Genomic DNA, 18,556 nt, shown 5'->3' on the forward strand with positions numbered 1-18,556 from the left:
TGTAGCAGTTTCTATGGCATTCTGCAAAAAAGTGACAGGTCTCTCTGTGTTCCCCAATTCTTAACAAAAATGAAGTTAACAAAGCCCTGAAAAGAGGTTTTGCAAAACTTCAGGGATTTTTTCCTATGAGTACTGTAGAGACAACCATAGTCACCTTGTCTTTCCAAAAGTGAAGGTTACCTATTTTTGTCCAAGAGCATCAAGTGCTTTTGATCAGCGTTTGTGTGCGTGCATTAGCCTTGTTCTTGTTCTTCCTTGGAGAACTTTTACAGTACTCAGACGATCTGTGTAGGCTGCAGACTGCAGTGGTGAACTTCAAGGCTTCCAGCAGAAGGGAGATGCTGTCCACGTTTTGGATTCTCCTTAGTCTGAACCTTCAATGTCCAAGAACGCAGCGTTTGGTGCTCGAGGCACCGACTCTGGCGGGCCCCAGGTCAGAGACAGTCCAGCTGTGTTACCTCCACGCGTCGCTGAAGCGACTTGGGGATCAGGAAAAGAGCTGCTTGCTGGGTTAGCTAGCTGGCTTCTTTGCAAAGACAGCAGGAGCCCATGATGTCAGCTCACGTTAGCTCAGAGACAAAGGAAGAGAGAGGCTGTTCAGGTCTGGCTTCTAACAGGTTTAATGCGATAGGATGATGATGAGGTGGGATTGCTGGAAATCCGCTCCTCGGAGCCTTGTCCTCAGTTTTATAGGGAATTTGCAAACCCCCTGTAACTATTCCTGAAAAGACCTGCCTTGCTAAATTAGTGCCTTTTAAGTCTTGTGTCCCCAGGATAGAACAACAAACTCACGAAGATAACGGCAGTGGATCTACGGGACTTCCGCAGGCCTTCTGGACTGCAGACATCTCTGACCAAAGGCCACAGATGACATGTACCCTGATCCTGCCGAACGCCCATCCGCCCTGGACTCAGCTTCGAGGTTTGATTGATACTGGTGCTGATGTAACTATCATCTCCTTCTCTGCATGGCCTCCCTCATGGCCTTTACCCCCAGTGGGATCGGCCATCGCAGGAGTAGGAGGAACCACACAGAGCTATTGAAGCGAACGGCCTGTGATGGTGAAGGACTCAGAGGGGCACACAGCTACAATTAGGCCTTATGTTGCTACCGCTTCCCTTAACCTTTGGGGACGGGATGTTTTGGCAGCCTGGGGCATACGGATTGGGACAAATTTTTAGCAGGGGTCACTGTGTGCAAGGGTGCACAGTATCCTACACTGCCTTTGCAGTGGTTGATTAACACACCAATCCGAGTCAGACTCTGCTTAGTTAGTTGAATTAAGGGCTGTTATCATGGCTTTTCAACGATTCTCACAGGAGCCTTTGAATTTGGTTACTGAAGCCGACTAGCAAAAGCTCGTATACAATTAATCACCTTACAGTACCACAAAATTCAAAGAATCCTGTTATTCTGAATCACTTTCTCTCATTGCAATCTGCAGGCAAGAGACAACTGCCCTGGGCAAAAGTCTGGGTGTGGAATTTACTCACTAACCAGTGGGAAGACCTGCGTGAGCTTATCGTTTGGGGTCGTGGGTATGCTTGCGTTTCTACTGAATCATGCCACAACTGGGCCAGGAAACACTTCAGAGACAGTCAGAGAAGTGGGTATTTGCTTTATTCGGCGCGCCGGGTGTGTGGGGATCGCTCCTCCAAACACACACACCTGGTGCTCTCTACAACACAGTATTATGGGTTAAATTATGAATATTCATCACATTCCTTGGGACAGGTGTGGTTATACAAATTATTTATCGGAAGTCATTAGCATATGGGTCACACATGCGCTGTGTGTCCTGGTGGTCGCGCTGAGGAAGGCCTCTCCTCTTCCTTGGGGGTCTTTCTGATGAAGGCCAGTAGTCATCCTCCCACTGAACTTTTCACCTTTCTCCCTGGGCATGCGTAGTCCTTTGAGGAATGATTCAGCGGTCTCTGAGATGATCCTTGTCCCCTCTATCTTGACAAGATTAGGGTGAATTTGGCTTGTTAGGCTTTGTAATTAACATTTTCTGTCTGAACTAACCTTTGCTGTCTCCTAATAGTTAACTTGTGCTTACATGAGTTAGTTATTGACTGCCCCTTCTTCAATCCCCCCTTTTCTTTGGTTATTTGTAATTCTTTACAAATCTTGCATGTCTTTAAAGTAAGAACCCTTCTCTATTTTATTTCTAAGTTTATGCTTTTGTCATTGAGCATAAGCATCGCGATTCTAAGTACATAATATCATACAACAGTAACTACTAATACAAACAGTAAGTAAGAATGCAATAACACAAATAGCTATTCCAAACAATTGTTTAAGCCAGGATAAGTTGGGTAACCATGATGTAAGTTTGTCTCATACCTCTTTAAGCCTTCAAGAAGTCTCATCTAAGGTGATTTGATGCAATGTTCACTTTGGATAAATAATTTTAACAGTTTTCTGGGTATGACTATGAGACCTTTTTATCTTAGCCCACCCATCTGTGCTCATTTTTTTTTCTTGTATCTAATTTAAATCATAATTAGAGTTAGGGCTTGGATCTGAACTCTACTGGCCACTGCCTTTGCTGTTTTGTCTGCCATAGCATTTCCCAGTTCAGGGATAGTGTTACCCTGGGAGTGTCCCTTACAATGCATTATAGCCACTTTTGAAGGTTTTATCACTGCTTCCAGTAACTGCATGATTTCAGTAGCATGCTTGATTTCTTTCTTCTGTGAGGTTAATAAACCTCTTTCTTTCCAGATAGCCCCGTGAGCGTGTACTACCCCAAAAGCATACCTTGAATCAGTCCAAATGTTGATAGGTTTTCCTTTGGCCAACGCCAAGGCTCGAGTTAGGGCTGTTATTTCAGCCTTTTGAGCCGATGTCCCCACAGGTAACGGTTTTGCCTCAATGACAGCGTCTGTGGTTGTAACTGCATACCCAGCGAGCCGCTTACCATCCTTGACATAACTGCTTTCATCAGTGAACCAGTTGTCTGCATTTTCTAGCGGAGAGTCCTTTAGGTCCAGGCGGCCGGAGTAAACTGCCTCCATGGTTTCAATGCAGTCATGCTGTACGGGCTCCTCAGTAGCCTTGCCCTGGAGGTAAGCTGCCGGGTTTAAAACGTTAGTTACTTGGATACTCACATCCTCCGATTCTGCTAGGACAGCTCGGTGTTTGAGAAAGCAAGATGGGGTTAACCAGTGATTTCCTTTCTGTGTGAGCACTGCTGACACTGTGTGAGGGACAAAAACAGTTATCTGCTGGCCCAATGTGAACTTGAGGGCTTCCTCTATGTTCAGGGTCCCAGCTGTCACTGCACGCAGGCAGGTGGGCTCTCCTTGGCTGACCACGTCCAGCTGCTTGGAGAAATAAGCCACTGGCCTTTTGTACGGTCCCAGCTTCTGTGCCAAAAGTTCCAGCACCAGTCCTTGTCTCTCACGTGAGAACAACAGAAAGGGTTTAGTGACATCTGATAGGCCCAATGCTGCTGCTTGCATTAACTCATGTTTCAGAGTTATCAATGCATTATTAGTCTCTGGTGTCCAGCATAGGTGAGTTCCCCCAGTCTCTTTTAGGAGTTGGTATAAAGGTTTCACAATTAGTCCATAGTTGTAAATCTATAATCTACACCATCCTGTCATTCTCAGAAAAGTTATCAGTTCTTTGGTTCTGGTTGGCCTGGGCATTTGACAAATTGCCTCTTTCCTGTTGTCTCCCAAGGCTCTCTCCCCTCTTGCTAGTTTATACCTTAGATATGTAACTTTCTGGAGGACTAGCTGAGCCTTTTCAGGGGAGACTCTATATCCACTTAGTCCCAGAAAATTTAAAAGACTTACAGTCTAGTTCTTGCAGTCTTCACGGGTCCTTGTTGCTATCAGCAGATCATCGACGTACTGCGGAAATGTACCTTCTCCAAGTGGTGGTGTCCAGGTTTCTAGTTCCTTGGCTAATTGATTTCCAAATATCATGGGTCTTGAATCCTTGTGGCAATACAGTCCATGTAAGTTGGCTTTTTCTCCCTGTTCTGGGGTTTTTCCATTCAAAGGCAAAAATTTCCTGACTGCTTTCAGCTAATGGCAGACAAAAGAGAGCATCTTTTAAATCTAAAACTGAAAATCACACTCAGTCACTTTGTAATTTTGTGAGTAAAGTGTCCTCAGGTCCTGAACTAATCAATAACTTTCATTTGGCTTTCGTACTGGTAGAATTGGGGTACTGCAGGAAGATCTACACTCTCTCAACAACCTCTGATTAATAAATTTAGTAATTATTGGTTCTATTCTTACTCATGTTCCATGCCTTAGTGTATATTGTTTAATTGACACTGGTTGTGCCCCTTCCAGTAGTTCAATAATCACTGGGGGAGCCCATTTTGATCTCTCTGGAATTTCAACATCTTCTACTAATGGGATCACTTAATTTGTTATTTTACTATCTATGGGTATTTCTCTTTCTTTTATCTAATCTTAGTGGTTTAACTTACACTTTAAAGTCCTAGTCAGGTATCTTCAGGAGGCTTCTTTGGTTGTAGCTTCTTTATACAGTTTTTGTTATAATAATATTCTTACTCTGCTGTATAATTCTATACATTATGAAGGATTAGTTTTTATGATACAAAACTAACACACAAAACATTTTCATACAAAATGTTCTCATGCAAACATATCTTTACATTAGGGCTATGCTCTGTTTTCCAGGAGACAGATTATAGCACTCTTGTCACTTAATCTTGACACAAACTACAAACTGTGGCTTTATTTTTGGTGGGATGAAAAATGAAATGAATTCTCTTTCAAATGCAGGGTTGGGGTTTTTTTTGTTTTTTGTTTTTTTGTGGTTTTTTTTGGTGAATAAATTGCCTTCATCCCATTCTGCACCTACAACTGAGATTGCAGAATGTGCTATAAATAGGAGGGGTGAGGAAAAGTTAAAACATCCTCTTAAGACATATGGCATCAGATTGAACAGCACTTTAGTTTGATAGCTGGTAGAAGGCTTTTCTGTATCCCTCTTGGCTTAGGAAGGGGGATTCAATCATTTCTCATGTAGCATTTGCTTGTGATTTGTCAAGATTTTTTAATTCACTAATTAGAAAATCCAAAAAATTTAGCCAGATTATAATAATTTTGAAGCCTTCTGAGGAAGAACTGGGAAGGTTAGTCCATATTTGTAGGATTTCAAATATGTGTAAATTCTTATACCAACTCTCAGGATAATATTGGTTGAGACAAATTATACATCTATAAGACCTTAACCACACCATTTTTCAGTAAAAAGACAAAAGTTAGACAAAAATTAAACTCGAATATGTAGAATGCTTTAACTACTATTTGATCTTTCACTAAGTCACTTGCAATGAAAACACAAACAAATTACAAACATTAACCAACTGACAATGTGAGCAATTATGGTGACACTTTAAATTTCATTGGTTTTCACACAGCTCCATCTCATGTGTTGGTAGATTCCTATAAAAGAAAAGTGAAAATTTGGCCCACTAGACTGATTATTAAGAAGTAAAACTTTTTGGGGCTAACACAAAGTGACATTGAAGCAATGATTATCACACATTTAGGTGTGATTTTGCTGCTTGCAGTTTCCTTGCTCTCAAACTGCTTTCTTTATCTTTGATGTCGGGACATTTGACATTCCTAGAAAAGAGAAAAGAAACAAACTTCCTCCCCCCCCCCCCCCCCCCCCCAAAAAAAAGGAAAAATATGTTTGAGTGAAACAAGAGTTTAATTGCATTAACTTATTCGAGTTTTAGTTTTTATTCTATGAAGTGCTTGTTGCACCACTTTTGTTGTTTCCCACAGGTTTTCAGTGGGGTTTCTTCCAATTGACTCTTCAGTGGAGGGAGTGAGACTGCTTTTAAAAGTTTTGCAAGAGTTGCAGTCTGTGAATCAGGCATTTGGATTGCCTTTTTTTTTTTTTTTTTTTTATCCTCAGGGTTTTAGTAGGCTTCTGCTTTTAGCCCTGGAGCAGTTTGCCTTATCAGTTTGCTCCTTTTGTTCTCGTGATTTTCCTTTTGGACAAGATCAAGTTCGGCAGCAAGCAATGCTATTGCCTAAAACCCCCTTCTCTCTCCTTTTTTTCTTTTTTTTTTTTTTACTAAGTCCACCCCAGGAGTAGAGAGGTGACTAACAAATTAACCAAGGAAGGACAGCAAAACACTTTGCCCATAGGTTTCTCTACAGCCCCTGCAGATGAGGCTGCATGACAAATACCTGGGCCTGCACAGGGACAACACTATCCCCACAAGGCTGCAGGATTAGAATCTGCCAATTCTAGTTCTCCACAATAATCCACAGACTGGTGGCGAGGCTCCCTACAAGATAGGAGCTCGTCTCAGAACTGAAACCTGCCAATTTTGGCTTTTCACAACAAAACACAAAAGGCACAGGGGCACGGGTCCCCTCCAAACAGGAGCCTTTCAGCTCTGCACAAGCACCACATAACAGGAGCCTTACAGCTCCGCACAAAACACCGAGCAGAAAAGGGAACTAAACACCCAAACCTATTAATCACAATGTCCACAATTCTTACAACTTCTGCCATCACCTTTGCCATTGCTTTCGCCTTTTCCTCATCTCTTCTTACATACACTTGCTGTACTTTTCTAACCAGTTCCTCTCAAATTTCTCACTATTCTCTGCCATTCTCCCCTTACTCTAACATTATCTGCACTTTCATTCTCTTTCTAGTCTGATACCAAGCTCTCTCCTCTGGCAGCTTGGACACCACCCACTCCATCTAGTAGAAGTACAATACCACTTTCTAATACGTACACAAATACAAGTTTCACAACTGTTTTCATACACTAAACACGGGATTTCAAAAGGGAAATCAGATGGAGCTACATTAGAAAGGTGTTGGGGGTCTGGATGTTTTCAATTCAATAGCTAAAATTTTTTTCTCCTCTAAAATCCACCCTACTTTGGACAGTAAGGTTGAATTCCAAACCAATGCTTTATATGATTTATCCTCATTCACTCTTTGCCAAATGCTTCGCTTTTCTCTGGCCAAGCCCGTTGCCTGGGTACGGAACCGCAGATAGAGCTCCTCACTCGCTCCGCACTTTGACAAGCACGTCTCATCCACTCTCACTCACACAGCAGCAGAACAGCAACAGGCAAAACACAAATAGCTGTACAATAGCGCATAACAGTGGTGTCCAACCCCTTAAAGGTACCTTTCACAGTGGGGTCCAACCCCGGGAGGTCCAACCCCTTTAAAAGTCGGGGTCCAACCCCTTAAAAGTACTTTTCCTCTTGCCCAGGACTAATTTTGGGAGACCCAGTCTTCCTCGGGACTTTCAACCCACCCTCAGGGACTCGAACCCTGGACCTGCAGGTATTTTGTGTTTAAAAGGAATAGCAAATACCTTAATTTGGTGCAGATGGTCCTTGTCTGCCCCCGCCGTGAGCCAAAGGACAGCTGAGCTCCCCCTGAAAATTCAGGGTCGCGACTGGGAGGTCCGCTTACCCCTGGATCTGGCAGCCGGGCAGAGGGTCCCATCTCGGGGTGCCAGATGAATTGCGCTGCAACCGGGCCAGGAGACACTTCAGAGACAGAGTCAGAGAAGTGGGTATTTGCTTTATTCGGTGCGCCGGGTGTGTGGGGATCGCTCCTCCAAACACACACACCTGGTGCTCTCTACAACACAGTATTATGGGTTAAATTATGAATATTCATCACATTCCTTGGGACAGGCGTGGTTATACAAATTATTTATCAGAAGTCATTAGCATATGGGCCACACATACGCTGTGTGTCCTGGTGGTCGCGCTGAGAAAGACCTCTCCTCTTCCTCGGGGGTCTTTTCTGATGAAGGCCAGTAGTCATCTTCTCATGAACTTTTCACCTTTCTCCCTGGGCATGCGTAGTCCTTTGAGGAATGATTCAGCGGTCTCTGAGATGATCCTTGTCCCCTCTATCTTGACAAGATTAGGGTGAATTCGGCTTCTCAGGCTTTGTAATTAACATTTTCTGTCTGAACTAACCTTTGCTGTCTCCTAATAGTTAACTTGTGCTTACATGAGTTAGTTATTGACTGCCCCTTCTTCACTACAGATACTGGGGTACGGTGGCTACCTGCAAAATGTGTTCGCCCTGACCTACGGCACCAGAGGCAGAACAGGCAACCTCCAAATGATGACCAGAACGCCAACCATCCAAATGGCGACCAGAATGTAGATCATCAGCCTAATGACTCTTCTGATGATGACCAAGATGTTGACCATCAGGCAGATGGTCCTTCCACAAGCAGAGACTGAACTTTAAATTTCTTGTTATGGAGTCAGATAGTTAAAGCCTTAAGGACATATTTAGAATTAATAACTGATGTAAATTTCTATTTAGGATTAATAGTGGAGTTGTTACCTTATCAAACAAAAAGGGGGAATTGTAGATACAAAAATGCTGCTAGCGAGGATTTTCTTGCTATTTTCTAAGTCCGTGAGAGACTTCTCTCTCACAGAAGAGGTAGCAGAGTATGTAAACAACCAAGCCACCTGCAACCTTGAAAAATCTTGTTTATGGTATAGTAGAAAAATATTTTGACAATAAATCTTTTAGGATTTTAGCCAATCACCCCAAGGGGTGGCTGATCCTTTGTCCAATTAGACTGTGAAGAAAGAAGTCTGTAAAAGAGTTTGTAAAATAATTAAATGAATAAACCTCGCTGCACAATTCCTGCCTGCTGGATCTTCTGTCCTCCTCCCTATGGCTGCGGGACATGGTGATATACCCTAGGGCCCAGGCCTGCGGTAATAGACCAGAATTACAAGTGAACTGCAACACAAGCAGCTAACACATTCCTCCTGTGATAAATGAGTGAACGATAAATATTGTCTTTCGCATATATGATTTTAACATTTAGAAGTGATAATGTACTATGTAGAAATAGTGTTAAAATATAGGTAAGTAAAAACAAGACTAGAGTAAATTGTAACTTCAAAAGAGTGGTAACATGTTGGGAAACGTAGTAATAAACACATGATAACAAATATCCTTTAAGTTGAGAAATGACAGAGGTAGAAACCAAGACATCTTAAAGAAACAAAGAAGATGAACCGCATGCATCCCAGGAAGTCTGTTATCAAAACTCACACCTCCCAAAGAAACTGTCAACTACAAATTAGGTTGGAGACTGAGGAGGCACCAGAGGGGGGTGCCTGCCTTCAATTCTGGAGCTATCCAGAGGACCGAGGCGGCAGCGTGCTGGCGTGTGCTGGTGCAAGGGGGCAGAGACGGAGGGGGGAAAGTTGAGTGAAGTAAAAATTACTTTCTGGGCTTAAGGACTATGTTTAAAAAGTACTTAAGTTCACAGTAAAATGAATGGAGCCACGCCTCTAACAATATTGCTAAGTGCTCCCGCGCTGTGATATGCCTTTGTTCTACTAATAAATGTTCAATATTATGCTGCTGAAAATTCCGCTTGTGAATTCATCTTTCTCACTTCTTCCCTTAAAATCAGTTCTAAGAATTTAGTGTGAAATACATTTAGGCTTGATCCACAGGAATTTTAGTTCAAATAAACACATCTAAATGTTTTCCATCTTTCCCATTAAAGGATATTGGTTTTGGCTCATTCTTTCGGCATTTTGCCAGCCATATGCTCAATGCTATTTCCTTAGGAATGAAAGCTGTAGCCTGATACTACAAAGTGTTTGGTGAAACCTTTACCATGACTCTCAAGTCGCAACATGCCAGATCATCACTGGTTTTCAAAGCTGCTTGAAGATATAAGGAAAGCATCAAAGGTTTATGCATGAATCAGCATCCCCTTGTCACAACGTCATGCTGCAGTGATCCTTGCAGAGCTCTAAGACTGGATTTAAAGGAGAAAAGCTCAACACTGGCTCTTGAGCCAGCAGGATGAAACATCCAAGATTGTACATCTATTACTTCTGTGCTAAAACTACTGTATGAAAACGTGTTACCATGATGGCAGTTTTATAGTACTCCATAGGAGACATCTCTTTAAATCTCTGATATCCTTTCAGTGCTAAAATTGAGAAGGGGGTTGATCCATAGTTTACTCATGTAAACACGAGTGAACTACTAAGAGACAGCAAATGTTAATCACAAAACCTAAGCAGCAGGACTTGCCTTAATCTTGTCAAGATAAGAGGAACAGGATCTTTTGAAAACCAGCACAGAGATCGCTGGATCATCCAGTGAAGAACTGTGCATGCTCCAGAAAGAAAGGTAAAAAGTGCATTGTGACGAAGACTACTGATCTTCATCAGAAAGACCCCCGAGGAAGAAGAGGAGCCTTCCTCAGTGCGACCACCTGGGTACACAGCGCATGCGTGGCACGTCTGCTAATGATATTAATGACTTCCAAGTAGTAATTTCTAGAACCACTCCTATCCCAAGAATTGTGATGAATATTCATAAATTTTACACATAATGCAGGACTGTATGGAGTGCTCTGTATGTGTGTGTGTGTGTGTATGTGTGTGTGTGTGTTAGGAGGAGTGATCCCCCACGCACCCAGCGCCGAATAAAGCAGATACCCGCTTCTCTGACTCTGAAGCATCTCTAGGTCTGGTTTTGGGCAATTCAAAATAGGTGAATACACATTACAACTACACCTGAAGTTGTTGTGTAGGCAGATTTAAGAGGAAAGTGTTGGGGAAGATGAAACAGGAAAGCCTTATAAATATGATTGCCTGACAAAAGATTTTGGGAATATGAAAACTATAAGCGACATCGAAATGAAAGCCACCTTTTGAAATACCAAGTCTTAGTTACTGAACAACTGGAAAACAATGGTATGGCCGACTGAAGGTAATCCCCTCTTGATTGAACAATACCCTCTGCTTGCAGGCAGGTCCAAGGGTCAGAGCAGACCCTACTAGCTCAGCAGAAGGGGTCCAAAGAGTAGTTTTTAGGAGTTAAGATGTAACACTCTATGGTAATATAACAATTCTTATAGGCTGTATGTAAATGCTATAGGATTTGTATCTTGTATTAGATTGGTTAGTGAAAATTAGGATATTCAGTACAGAAGATGATTTATTGTATTGTAACCAGGACTTCACGATCCACTCTACTTACTCCCTTACCCGCTTACTCTCTTACTTATCTCCTCTTCGCTCGCTCTTACTCCACTCTTACTTACTTGCTCTTACTTTTACACTCTTGCTCTCTTGGGCCTGCTCCGAGCTGCCAGCTGCAGCTCTAAGCAGTGCCCCTGTACCCACGCCCTTTGCAATAAACCGCATCTTCCAAGATCTGACTTCAGAGATCTCTCGTCTCCGTCAGTCCCGACTGTCCAACCCACCCAAAGCTCCTACAGGAAAGGATTTCATCACTCTCCTTCTTTCTTGATTTGACAGAATTAAGAACTTGTAAAAAATCTGATATCACTGATGCTCACCACTCCTCCAATTAGACTACGCTCACTTAGACAACAAAGTCCAGAGCTTTGGATAGCTCCTGCTTCTGCACTAGGAATTGCTTCCAGTGCTGTACCTTTGCTCCAGCTGCGAAACCAAACCAGCAGAACCAAGGAAGTTCTCTCTGAATGAACCATTTCTCTTGAAGGCTACAACAGCAGTCATGGCAGTGAACACTGCTCTTCACTGGGCCATTCCTCTGAAAAAAACATGCACCACCTCTCAACCTAAACCGTTAAGCCTCCTGGTGATGCTGACTGACAAAGAGTCCAACCGCAGTTAGATTCCAACAGCTACTTCCAATGACCTGTCAACAGAGCTTTACAGACTTGCAACAGTCCAACAAACTAAGGGAGCTATGTTTTATGGCTGCTTTTCAAACATTGACTTACGTCCCTTTGCCAGGTTAAGTGAAGGTGGCCCGTCCACCTTGATCAGAGTCAGCAGAATTTTGGCCCAATCTGCTGTTATGCAACACATCATGACATGATCTCTAGGTGTTGATGCAAAATTCCCACTGAAGTGCATGTCGTTACATGACTTAAGGCTACCTACTCCCAGAGTGTCCACTCCACTGCCACACCCGTTTTCTGGCCACCTTTAAATGACTGAGCTGTCTTACTGTTTCAAACATTCCTCAGGGGTACGTGACCACCATCTCCTCCTTTCTGAAGTTTGGGAACCTAATTTAAAAGTAGTACTAGCAATACCAGCTTATCCAAAATCCATTTGCTCCATCAACAAACGCCGAGCAAGCGCTGAGAATTAGTTTCAAGACTTCTACATATATTTACAGTGAGCTTTTTGTTTGCTTGTTTGTTTTTAAAGCAGATGGAGTAGTGCGATGTTTCCCTGAGGCTACCAGGGGTGCGAGGCAGGCAGGCAGAGCCCTGGCATGGGTGGCACAGGGGACCCCGGGCGCTGATGGCTGCCACCAGTGCAGGCCAGCTCGGGACCGGCAGGCAGGGCTGCACCCCGTGTCTGCCACAAGAGACTTCTTCTGCAGCCTGAAACACAGCTGGCTCAGGGGTTTAAATCAAGAGCCAAAATATTTTGCTGCTCAATTTGGGGCAGAGAAAGGTCATCACTTCTAGCATGGCATAAGCCTGCCACTACATTTCTGTGAAGGAAAATCACCGTGCTAGAGTGAAACTCCTGGGTAAAATACTGAAGCGCTTTCAGATTCATATTATCTGACATTTCTGTGACCTTCTTTTATACTTGCACTGTTTCATACTGCTGGTTTTGGGCACAAGTTCTTTGTACACTATTCTGGAAACAAAAAAATAACCCAAAAACAACACCCACCCCTCCCCCACCATCACACCTTCCCCAGCCCCAACCCTAACAAAACCATCCGGCAGAATGTTCAGGATATCAAATGAGAACAAGCATAGATGGGACATAAAAAGATGGATCCTCCTTAGACATTTGTGCATGCAGTGCCCTGCAATCAACTCCGAAATTCTACTTCTCGTACACCAAATATTTGTCTTCGGAACTCCTTGTTCTCCATTCAAACCCTTCTGAGAGGGTCATCGAGGCGATACTCTACATATTTTAAGCATATGTTGCACTAGTCAATTAAATCCAATGCACAGCATTACTTAACGAACTGAGGCGGTGACAAGGTCAATTAAGACCTGTTCATATCTTAATTTGGAGCTCTTCCACTTGCTTGAAAAGTGAAGCCTTGGACACTGAAGGTTCAGACTAAGGAGAATCCAAAACGTGGACAGCATCTCCCTTCTGCTGGAAGCCTTGAAGTTCACCACTGCAGTCTGCAGCCTACTGTTGGGTGGAGTCGCGGGAGACAAGCACTCAAGGCATGATGTTCAGCAAGTCTCGTTTATTATCATAAACTGCACATACTTATAGTACTACTAATTAGCTCATACATATTGCAAAAGTTGAGCTCCTCATTGGTGGGAGCTATTCCGTGGGATCTGCAAACATGGTGGTCTTATCTTCCTCTTCCATATGGTTTCTGTCTTCTTACTTATCTGAATGCACATTCTGTTATCTATGCAACTTCTTGCTCAAGGACTCAGTGTCTGCATCTTTACTAAGCCTCCTGTGTTATCATGACCTTTGCTTTTTAGCCATTCTTCAGAAAGACTCTCAACACTTCCCCTGTTTTCTTTTTGCATGATCATAGTCATATTGACTGACTTCAAAATTAAATTTTTTACACATGACATTATACAGCTAAGCATAAGTAAACCAAGCAAAACAATTATTAGCAACAGCATTAAAGATTTAATCACACTTTTCATCCATCCTTCTAAGCCCATCCACTCTGTAAGTCCTTCTAATCCGAAAAATCTGGAGTCTTTCTTTATTTTTCGGGAGTGTTCAATCAAATTCTTAATTTCGGCGTGGATAGACTTAGAATGATCCTCAAGATCCATACAGCACATTCCTTCAAAGTCTTCACAGCCATGGCCGTGGGCTAAGAGTAGAAAATCTATAGCTGCTCTATTCTGAAGCAGGGCGTGTTGGACTGAACTCAGGTCTTCTGCAAGTTCAGACAACACTCGGCTGGTACTGTTTGCCTGTTTAACTACCCAACATGCCAGTTTTTCTAAGTGACGATGGGCTCGTGCCGCAGCTGCACCAGGAACAAAAAGGGAGGTAAAAAGCACTTCTGATTTGCTCCATAGCGTGAGGTCATCCTGACATTCAGGTGTTATAGTTTCTGTTAAAGACCTCCGCCATCGTGTTCAGTGTGTAGCATTAGGATGGTGCTGTGGAAGTGCAAGACTCAGTTGGCCAAAGGTACAGGGCCCACCTACAGGCCTGGATGGAATACCTGACCAGGCACGATTCCCACAAATTAGGAAAAACCCTCTGGGTAACTTTCGAGGGAAAAACGTTCCAGGGGCTGCAAGAGATCGATTTCTCACGGTAACGTTGCACCATTCTAAATCCCACTGTGAAGCATTGCCAATAGGATAAATCAAGGTGGGGTTGGATTCATTCAGTCGACAGCCATTAAGGCTGCCCTCTTGGCATAAATTACGTGAACTATTAATATAAATACAGGCTGTAGCGTTAAGAGAATCAACTAGTTCTATCTCTTGTGGCTCAGGGCCCACTGGGAGTTTATCATCCCAGCTATCATACTCTTGTAGGCCAGCGGTAATATTCATTGTGGATTTTAATGGTCTAATAATTTTGAACTGGTTCTGGGTCTCGATTACGAAGTTACGCCATGTATTATCTGTTAGTGGTACTCCAACTAAGCATGTCAAAAATGGGGTACTGGGTGTGGCTAAGGAGGCACAGAATGTTGTGGTGTTCAATTCACGTGCCAAGGAGACCCAGATATTATCTCTAGGGTCAAACACCTTAGGAGGGTAGGAAAGGGGGTGACCCATTACTGAGCCTGCGATTAGCAGCACGATGCTTAAACCGCCGGCAAACATGATCCCACTTTCTTGGGTCAACTTGCCACTGAATGGGGACCCAATATTTGGTTGGCATGAGGATTGCAAAACTACAGAGTAGCTATCGGCTAAGATCTTTTTTGCTAAATGCTGTACTGACCACGCTAATTCTCTTAGCCGCAGATCTTCAAGATTTTCAACTAATTGCAAACTGTCAATGATATTTTTGCCTGTGAGTTGTACTAATGCTCCTTGAGCCGTCTCACGGTGCCAATGAAAACTGCAAGACTGACACCAAAACCCTTCTGATAGATGTCGCTGGTGGACCCACCACTGTAAATTACAGCCTCCGCAAAGCAATCTTACCCACGCCTTATGATTATTACAATTACATGCAAAGCAAGCAGATTGGCAAAAGCGCAAAAAGTGTCTCTGCAAATGTGGGAGGAGATAACCCTCTATCTCCTGTTCAGAGTCCACAAGGAAGGTAATGCAAAACCGCTGCTCAACTTCCTGCAGGATCTGTGAGATCTTCCTCTGTACCCTTCTTTTCTTCTTCTGTTGTGGGTTGCTCCTCAGTGACAACAGGCTTAGTCCATTTGGCCGGAACCCATAGGGGACCTGTCGGAGTGGACACACATAAGTAACCTCTTCCCCAGTACAAGGTTTTTACAGGATCTTGCCAAGGTCCCGTCTTGGGGTCTTTGTAGCGCACCCAAGGCATGGGCGTCGGGGGTTGAGGATAGGTTCCAAGGTGATGGACTCTGCCTGATGCAGCAGGAGACAACGCTTCCGTGGGCGGGAGGTGAGATCAATAGTGAGTAAGGTCAGAGATCCAGTAGAGCCAGGACTTGGCTGACACCTAGGTGCATCACAAACAGGCGGAATGCTTGAAGCCAGATGTGGTAATGGTACTAGTTGTGCTAACTTTTGTCCTGCCAGGATCTTAACGGGAGGATAATCGGTATGTGCTAAAATAAAAATTTCTCCAGCGGAGTCAGCATCAACAAGACCAGTCTCTACTAGGAGTCCCATTGTAATTGCAGATGAACGACCTACAATAAGTCCTCCCATAGCTTGGCCATTAATGTACACAGGTCCGATGACACCAGTGGGAATGCGATGGATTTCTGATGTTAGCAACTCGGTATCTACTGAGGCTGCCAGGTCCAGGCCGAGACTTCCGCTTGTCGCTGGGCGGGGACAGGTAGAGGTGCTGGAGCGGTTACTTGTGTCGTCGCGCGGCCGCTGTTCGCGCTGGGTCAGGGGTTTCCCTGTTTCTTGTTGCTATTACGGCATGCGTTCGAGTTGTGCGTATTGGATTGACACTTGTTGCACCAAATTCCTGCGGCTGTACATTCGCGACGAATATGACCGGGTGTCCCACAGCGATAACACTTCATGCGGCCACCTGGAGCTGGGCGGGGACGTGCTGCTGCCGCTTGGAGAGGAGCAAGGGCTGCCATAACCTGATTTTGAGAGCTAATAGCCTGTTCTTTAAGCCCTTCACCTAACTTTTCTAAAGCCTGTGCTAAGAACAGCTGAGAGCCAGTGGGCATGGTAGCAGCCTTTTCTAGGAGCTGCTGGACAGTCCAATCCCCTGGGGTGGAAGTAATGAGAGCACGAGTGGCTTGGTTACCATTTTGTAGGAGACATTGTTTTAATAATGGGTCGTGCATGTGCTCTTGCACCCCGGCTTTTGAAATTGCCTCCATGACTTTATCAACAAAAGAGCCTAAAGATTCCTCTCTGCCTTGCTTAATGTTCATATACATAGGGATCCCACCCGGGGCTCGGACTTTATCCATAGCTTTCTTAGCAACTGCCATAGCTTCCCGCAATTTAGCAGGGCCTAGTGCAGCCTGAGCCTCAACCCTCATATGTTGACCCTGTCCTAGAAGTTCATCTACCGTGATATCTGCTAACGGATCTCCCTGGGGTCTAGCGAGATCTGCACTAACAGCTGCCTCCTCCCTCCAGCGAGCCTCAAAAAGCAGTCGCTGATGCGGGGTATACATGAGCTTAGTAATGCCTTTAATGTCAGCAGGAAGAAGGGTAAAAGCGTTAAAAATATAATCAAGCATCTGTTTAACTGGTTCACTGGTGACACCGTAATTCCCCACCGTTGCTCGTAGCTGAGCTAACAGCTTCCAATCCAGATTAGTCACCTGCGCGATATTGCCGCCCCCTTGCGGATTAGGGACAAATAAGACAGGGAACGCTATGCTGTCCTGAGCAGCCGCTAGCATGTCAGAATCACCCTTTTGTAAGCCCTCACGAGCAACCGCAGCCCAAAGTTCTCGATGGCCCCTAGCCATGGCCTCCGCGAGGTCAGACTCTGCCCCAGGGACAGGCTCAGGGCTAACAAAGGGGTTTCGCGAGCGAGAACAGTCCGGCGGAGACGGGTGAGGCAAGGGCGGAGGAGCAGGCTGCGGCAAGGAAGGCGTGGGAGGAGCAGGAGGGGGGGGGGGGGGGGGGGGGAGGCGCGGAAGGCAACTCAGAGGCAAGAGCCTCAGGGGGTACGTGAACCGTAGCAAAGGTGGGGGGATTAGGCGGACCAGAGAAGGGAGAGGGACCATGTTCCCCGTAAAGACGATTACGGTCCTGTGCAACTTTAATCTTTTCTGCGGCTTTCTTTTCTGCCTGTACCATTAAAAGTTCATTATAAACAACTCTCTATAGTTTAGCTATCTTTTTAGCTGGCTTATCGTCATCTAAGACAAGATCCCAGAGTTTGTCACTATACGCGCGCCACTGACTTAATTCATGAATGGAGTGGGGGTCAGCGAAAAAACCGTAAGAGCGCGCATGCGTTAAAAGAGCGGGGAGGTCTTTATCAAGATCAATCCCTTTAAAATTACGCTTAAGCAAAAAAGCCTTGAAAAGTTCCTGTGCTGCTTGCCTTTCCATACTTACGTCGGTACCGTTGCTAGCCCCTCCAGGCTTCGGCAGCACGTATCTGCGAGCCCGCCTGTGCGGTCGCTCGGGCGCGGAGGAAATCGCTGCAGTATACGAGACCTCTTTCGCCGTCCGTCTAGCTGCGGGACCCGACCCCAACGCAACTCCCCCATCGCATAAGGCAAGGGCAACTTCTCCTGTTCGGGTGCCAGATGTCGGGTGGAGTCGCGGGAGACAAGCACTCAAGGCATGATGTTCAGCAAGTCTCGATTTATTTTTCAAAACTACACTTACTTATAGTACCTTTAATTAGCTCATACATATTGCAAAAGTTGAGCTCCTCATTGGTGGGAGCTATTCCGTGGGATCTGCAAACACGGTGGTCTTATCTTTCTCTTCCATATGGTTTCTGTCTTCTTTCTTATCTGAATGCACATTCTGTTATCTATGCAACTTCTTGCTCAAGGACTCAGTGTCTGCATCTTTTCTAAGCCTCCTGTGTTATCATGACCTTTGCTTTTTAGCCATTCTTCAGAAAGACTCTCAACACTTGTGAAAAGTATCCAGTCCTCACTTTCCTCAGGGCATCCCTGAGCTCCTGGTTCCTCAGGCTGTAGATGAGGGGGTTCAGGGCTGGAGGCGCCACCGAGTACAGAACTGACAGGGCCACATCCAGGGATGGGAGGAGATGGAGGGGGGGCTTCAGGTGGGCAAACATAACAGTGCTGAGGAACAGAGAGAGCACGGCCAGGTGAGGGAGGCACGTGGAAAAGGCTTTGTGCCGGCCCTGCTCAGAGGGGATCCTCAGCACAGCCCTGAAGAACTGCACATAGGAGAAAACAATGAACACAAAACAGCCAAACACCAAACAGGCACTGACAGTGATGAGC

The 18,556-nt window shown here is 44.7% G+C and overlaps 1 protein-coding gene across 1 annotated transcript in view; it reads right to left on the reverse strand.

Moving 5' to 3' along the window:
* Positions 1 to 363: 363 nt before the first annotated feature.
* The window catches only part of LOC309584642 (olfactory receptor 14J1-like), a gene marked incomplete at both ends in the record, with an annotated part of 120,771 nt that continues 102,578 nt past the window's right edge, over positions 364 to 18,556 (reverse strand). The window contains 2 exons of the mRNA XM_082300783.1: positions 364 to 419; positions 2,925 to 3,077. Of these exons, the coding sequence (XP_082156909.1) occupies positions 364 to 419; positions 2,925 to 3,077 (209 nt within the window). The remainder of the gene's footprint in view (positions 420 to 2,924; positions 3,078 to 18,556) is intronic.

The sequence above is a fragment of the Coloeus monedula genome (genome assembly GCF_965178545.1).
Source record: "Coloeus monedula genome assembly, chromosome: W".
Classification (NCBI taxonomy): Eukaryota; Metazoa; Chordata; class Aves; order Passeriformes; family Corvidae; genus Coloeus; species Coloeus monedula.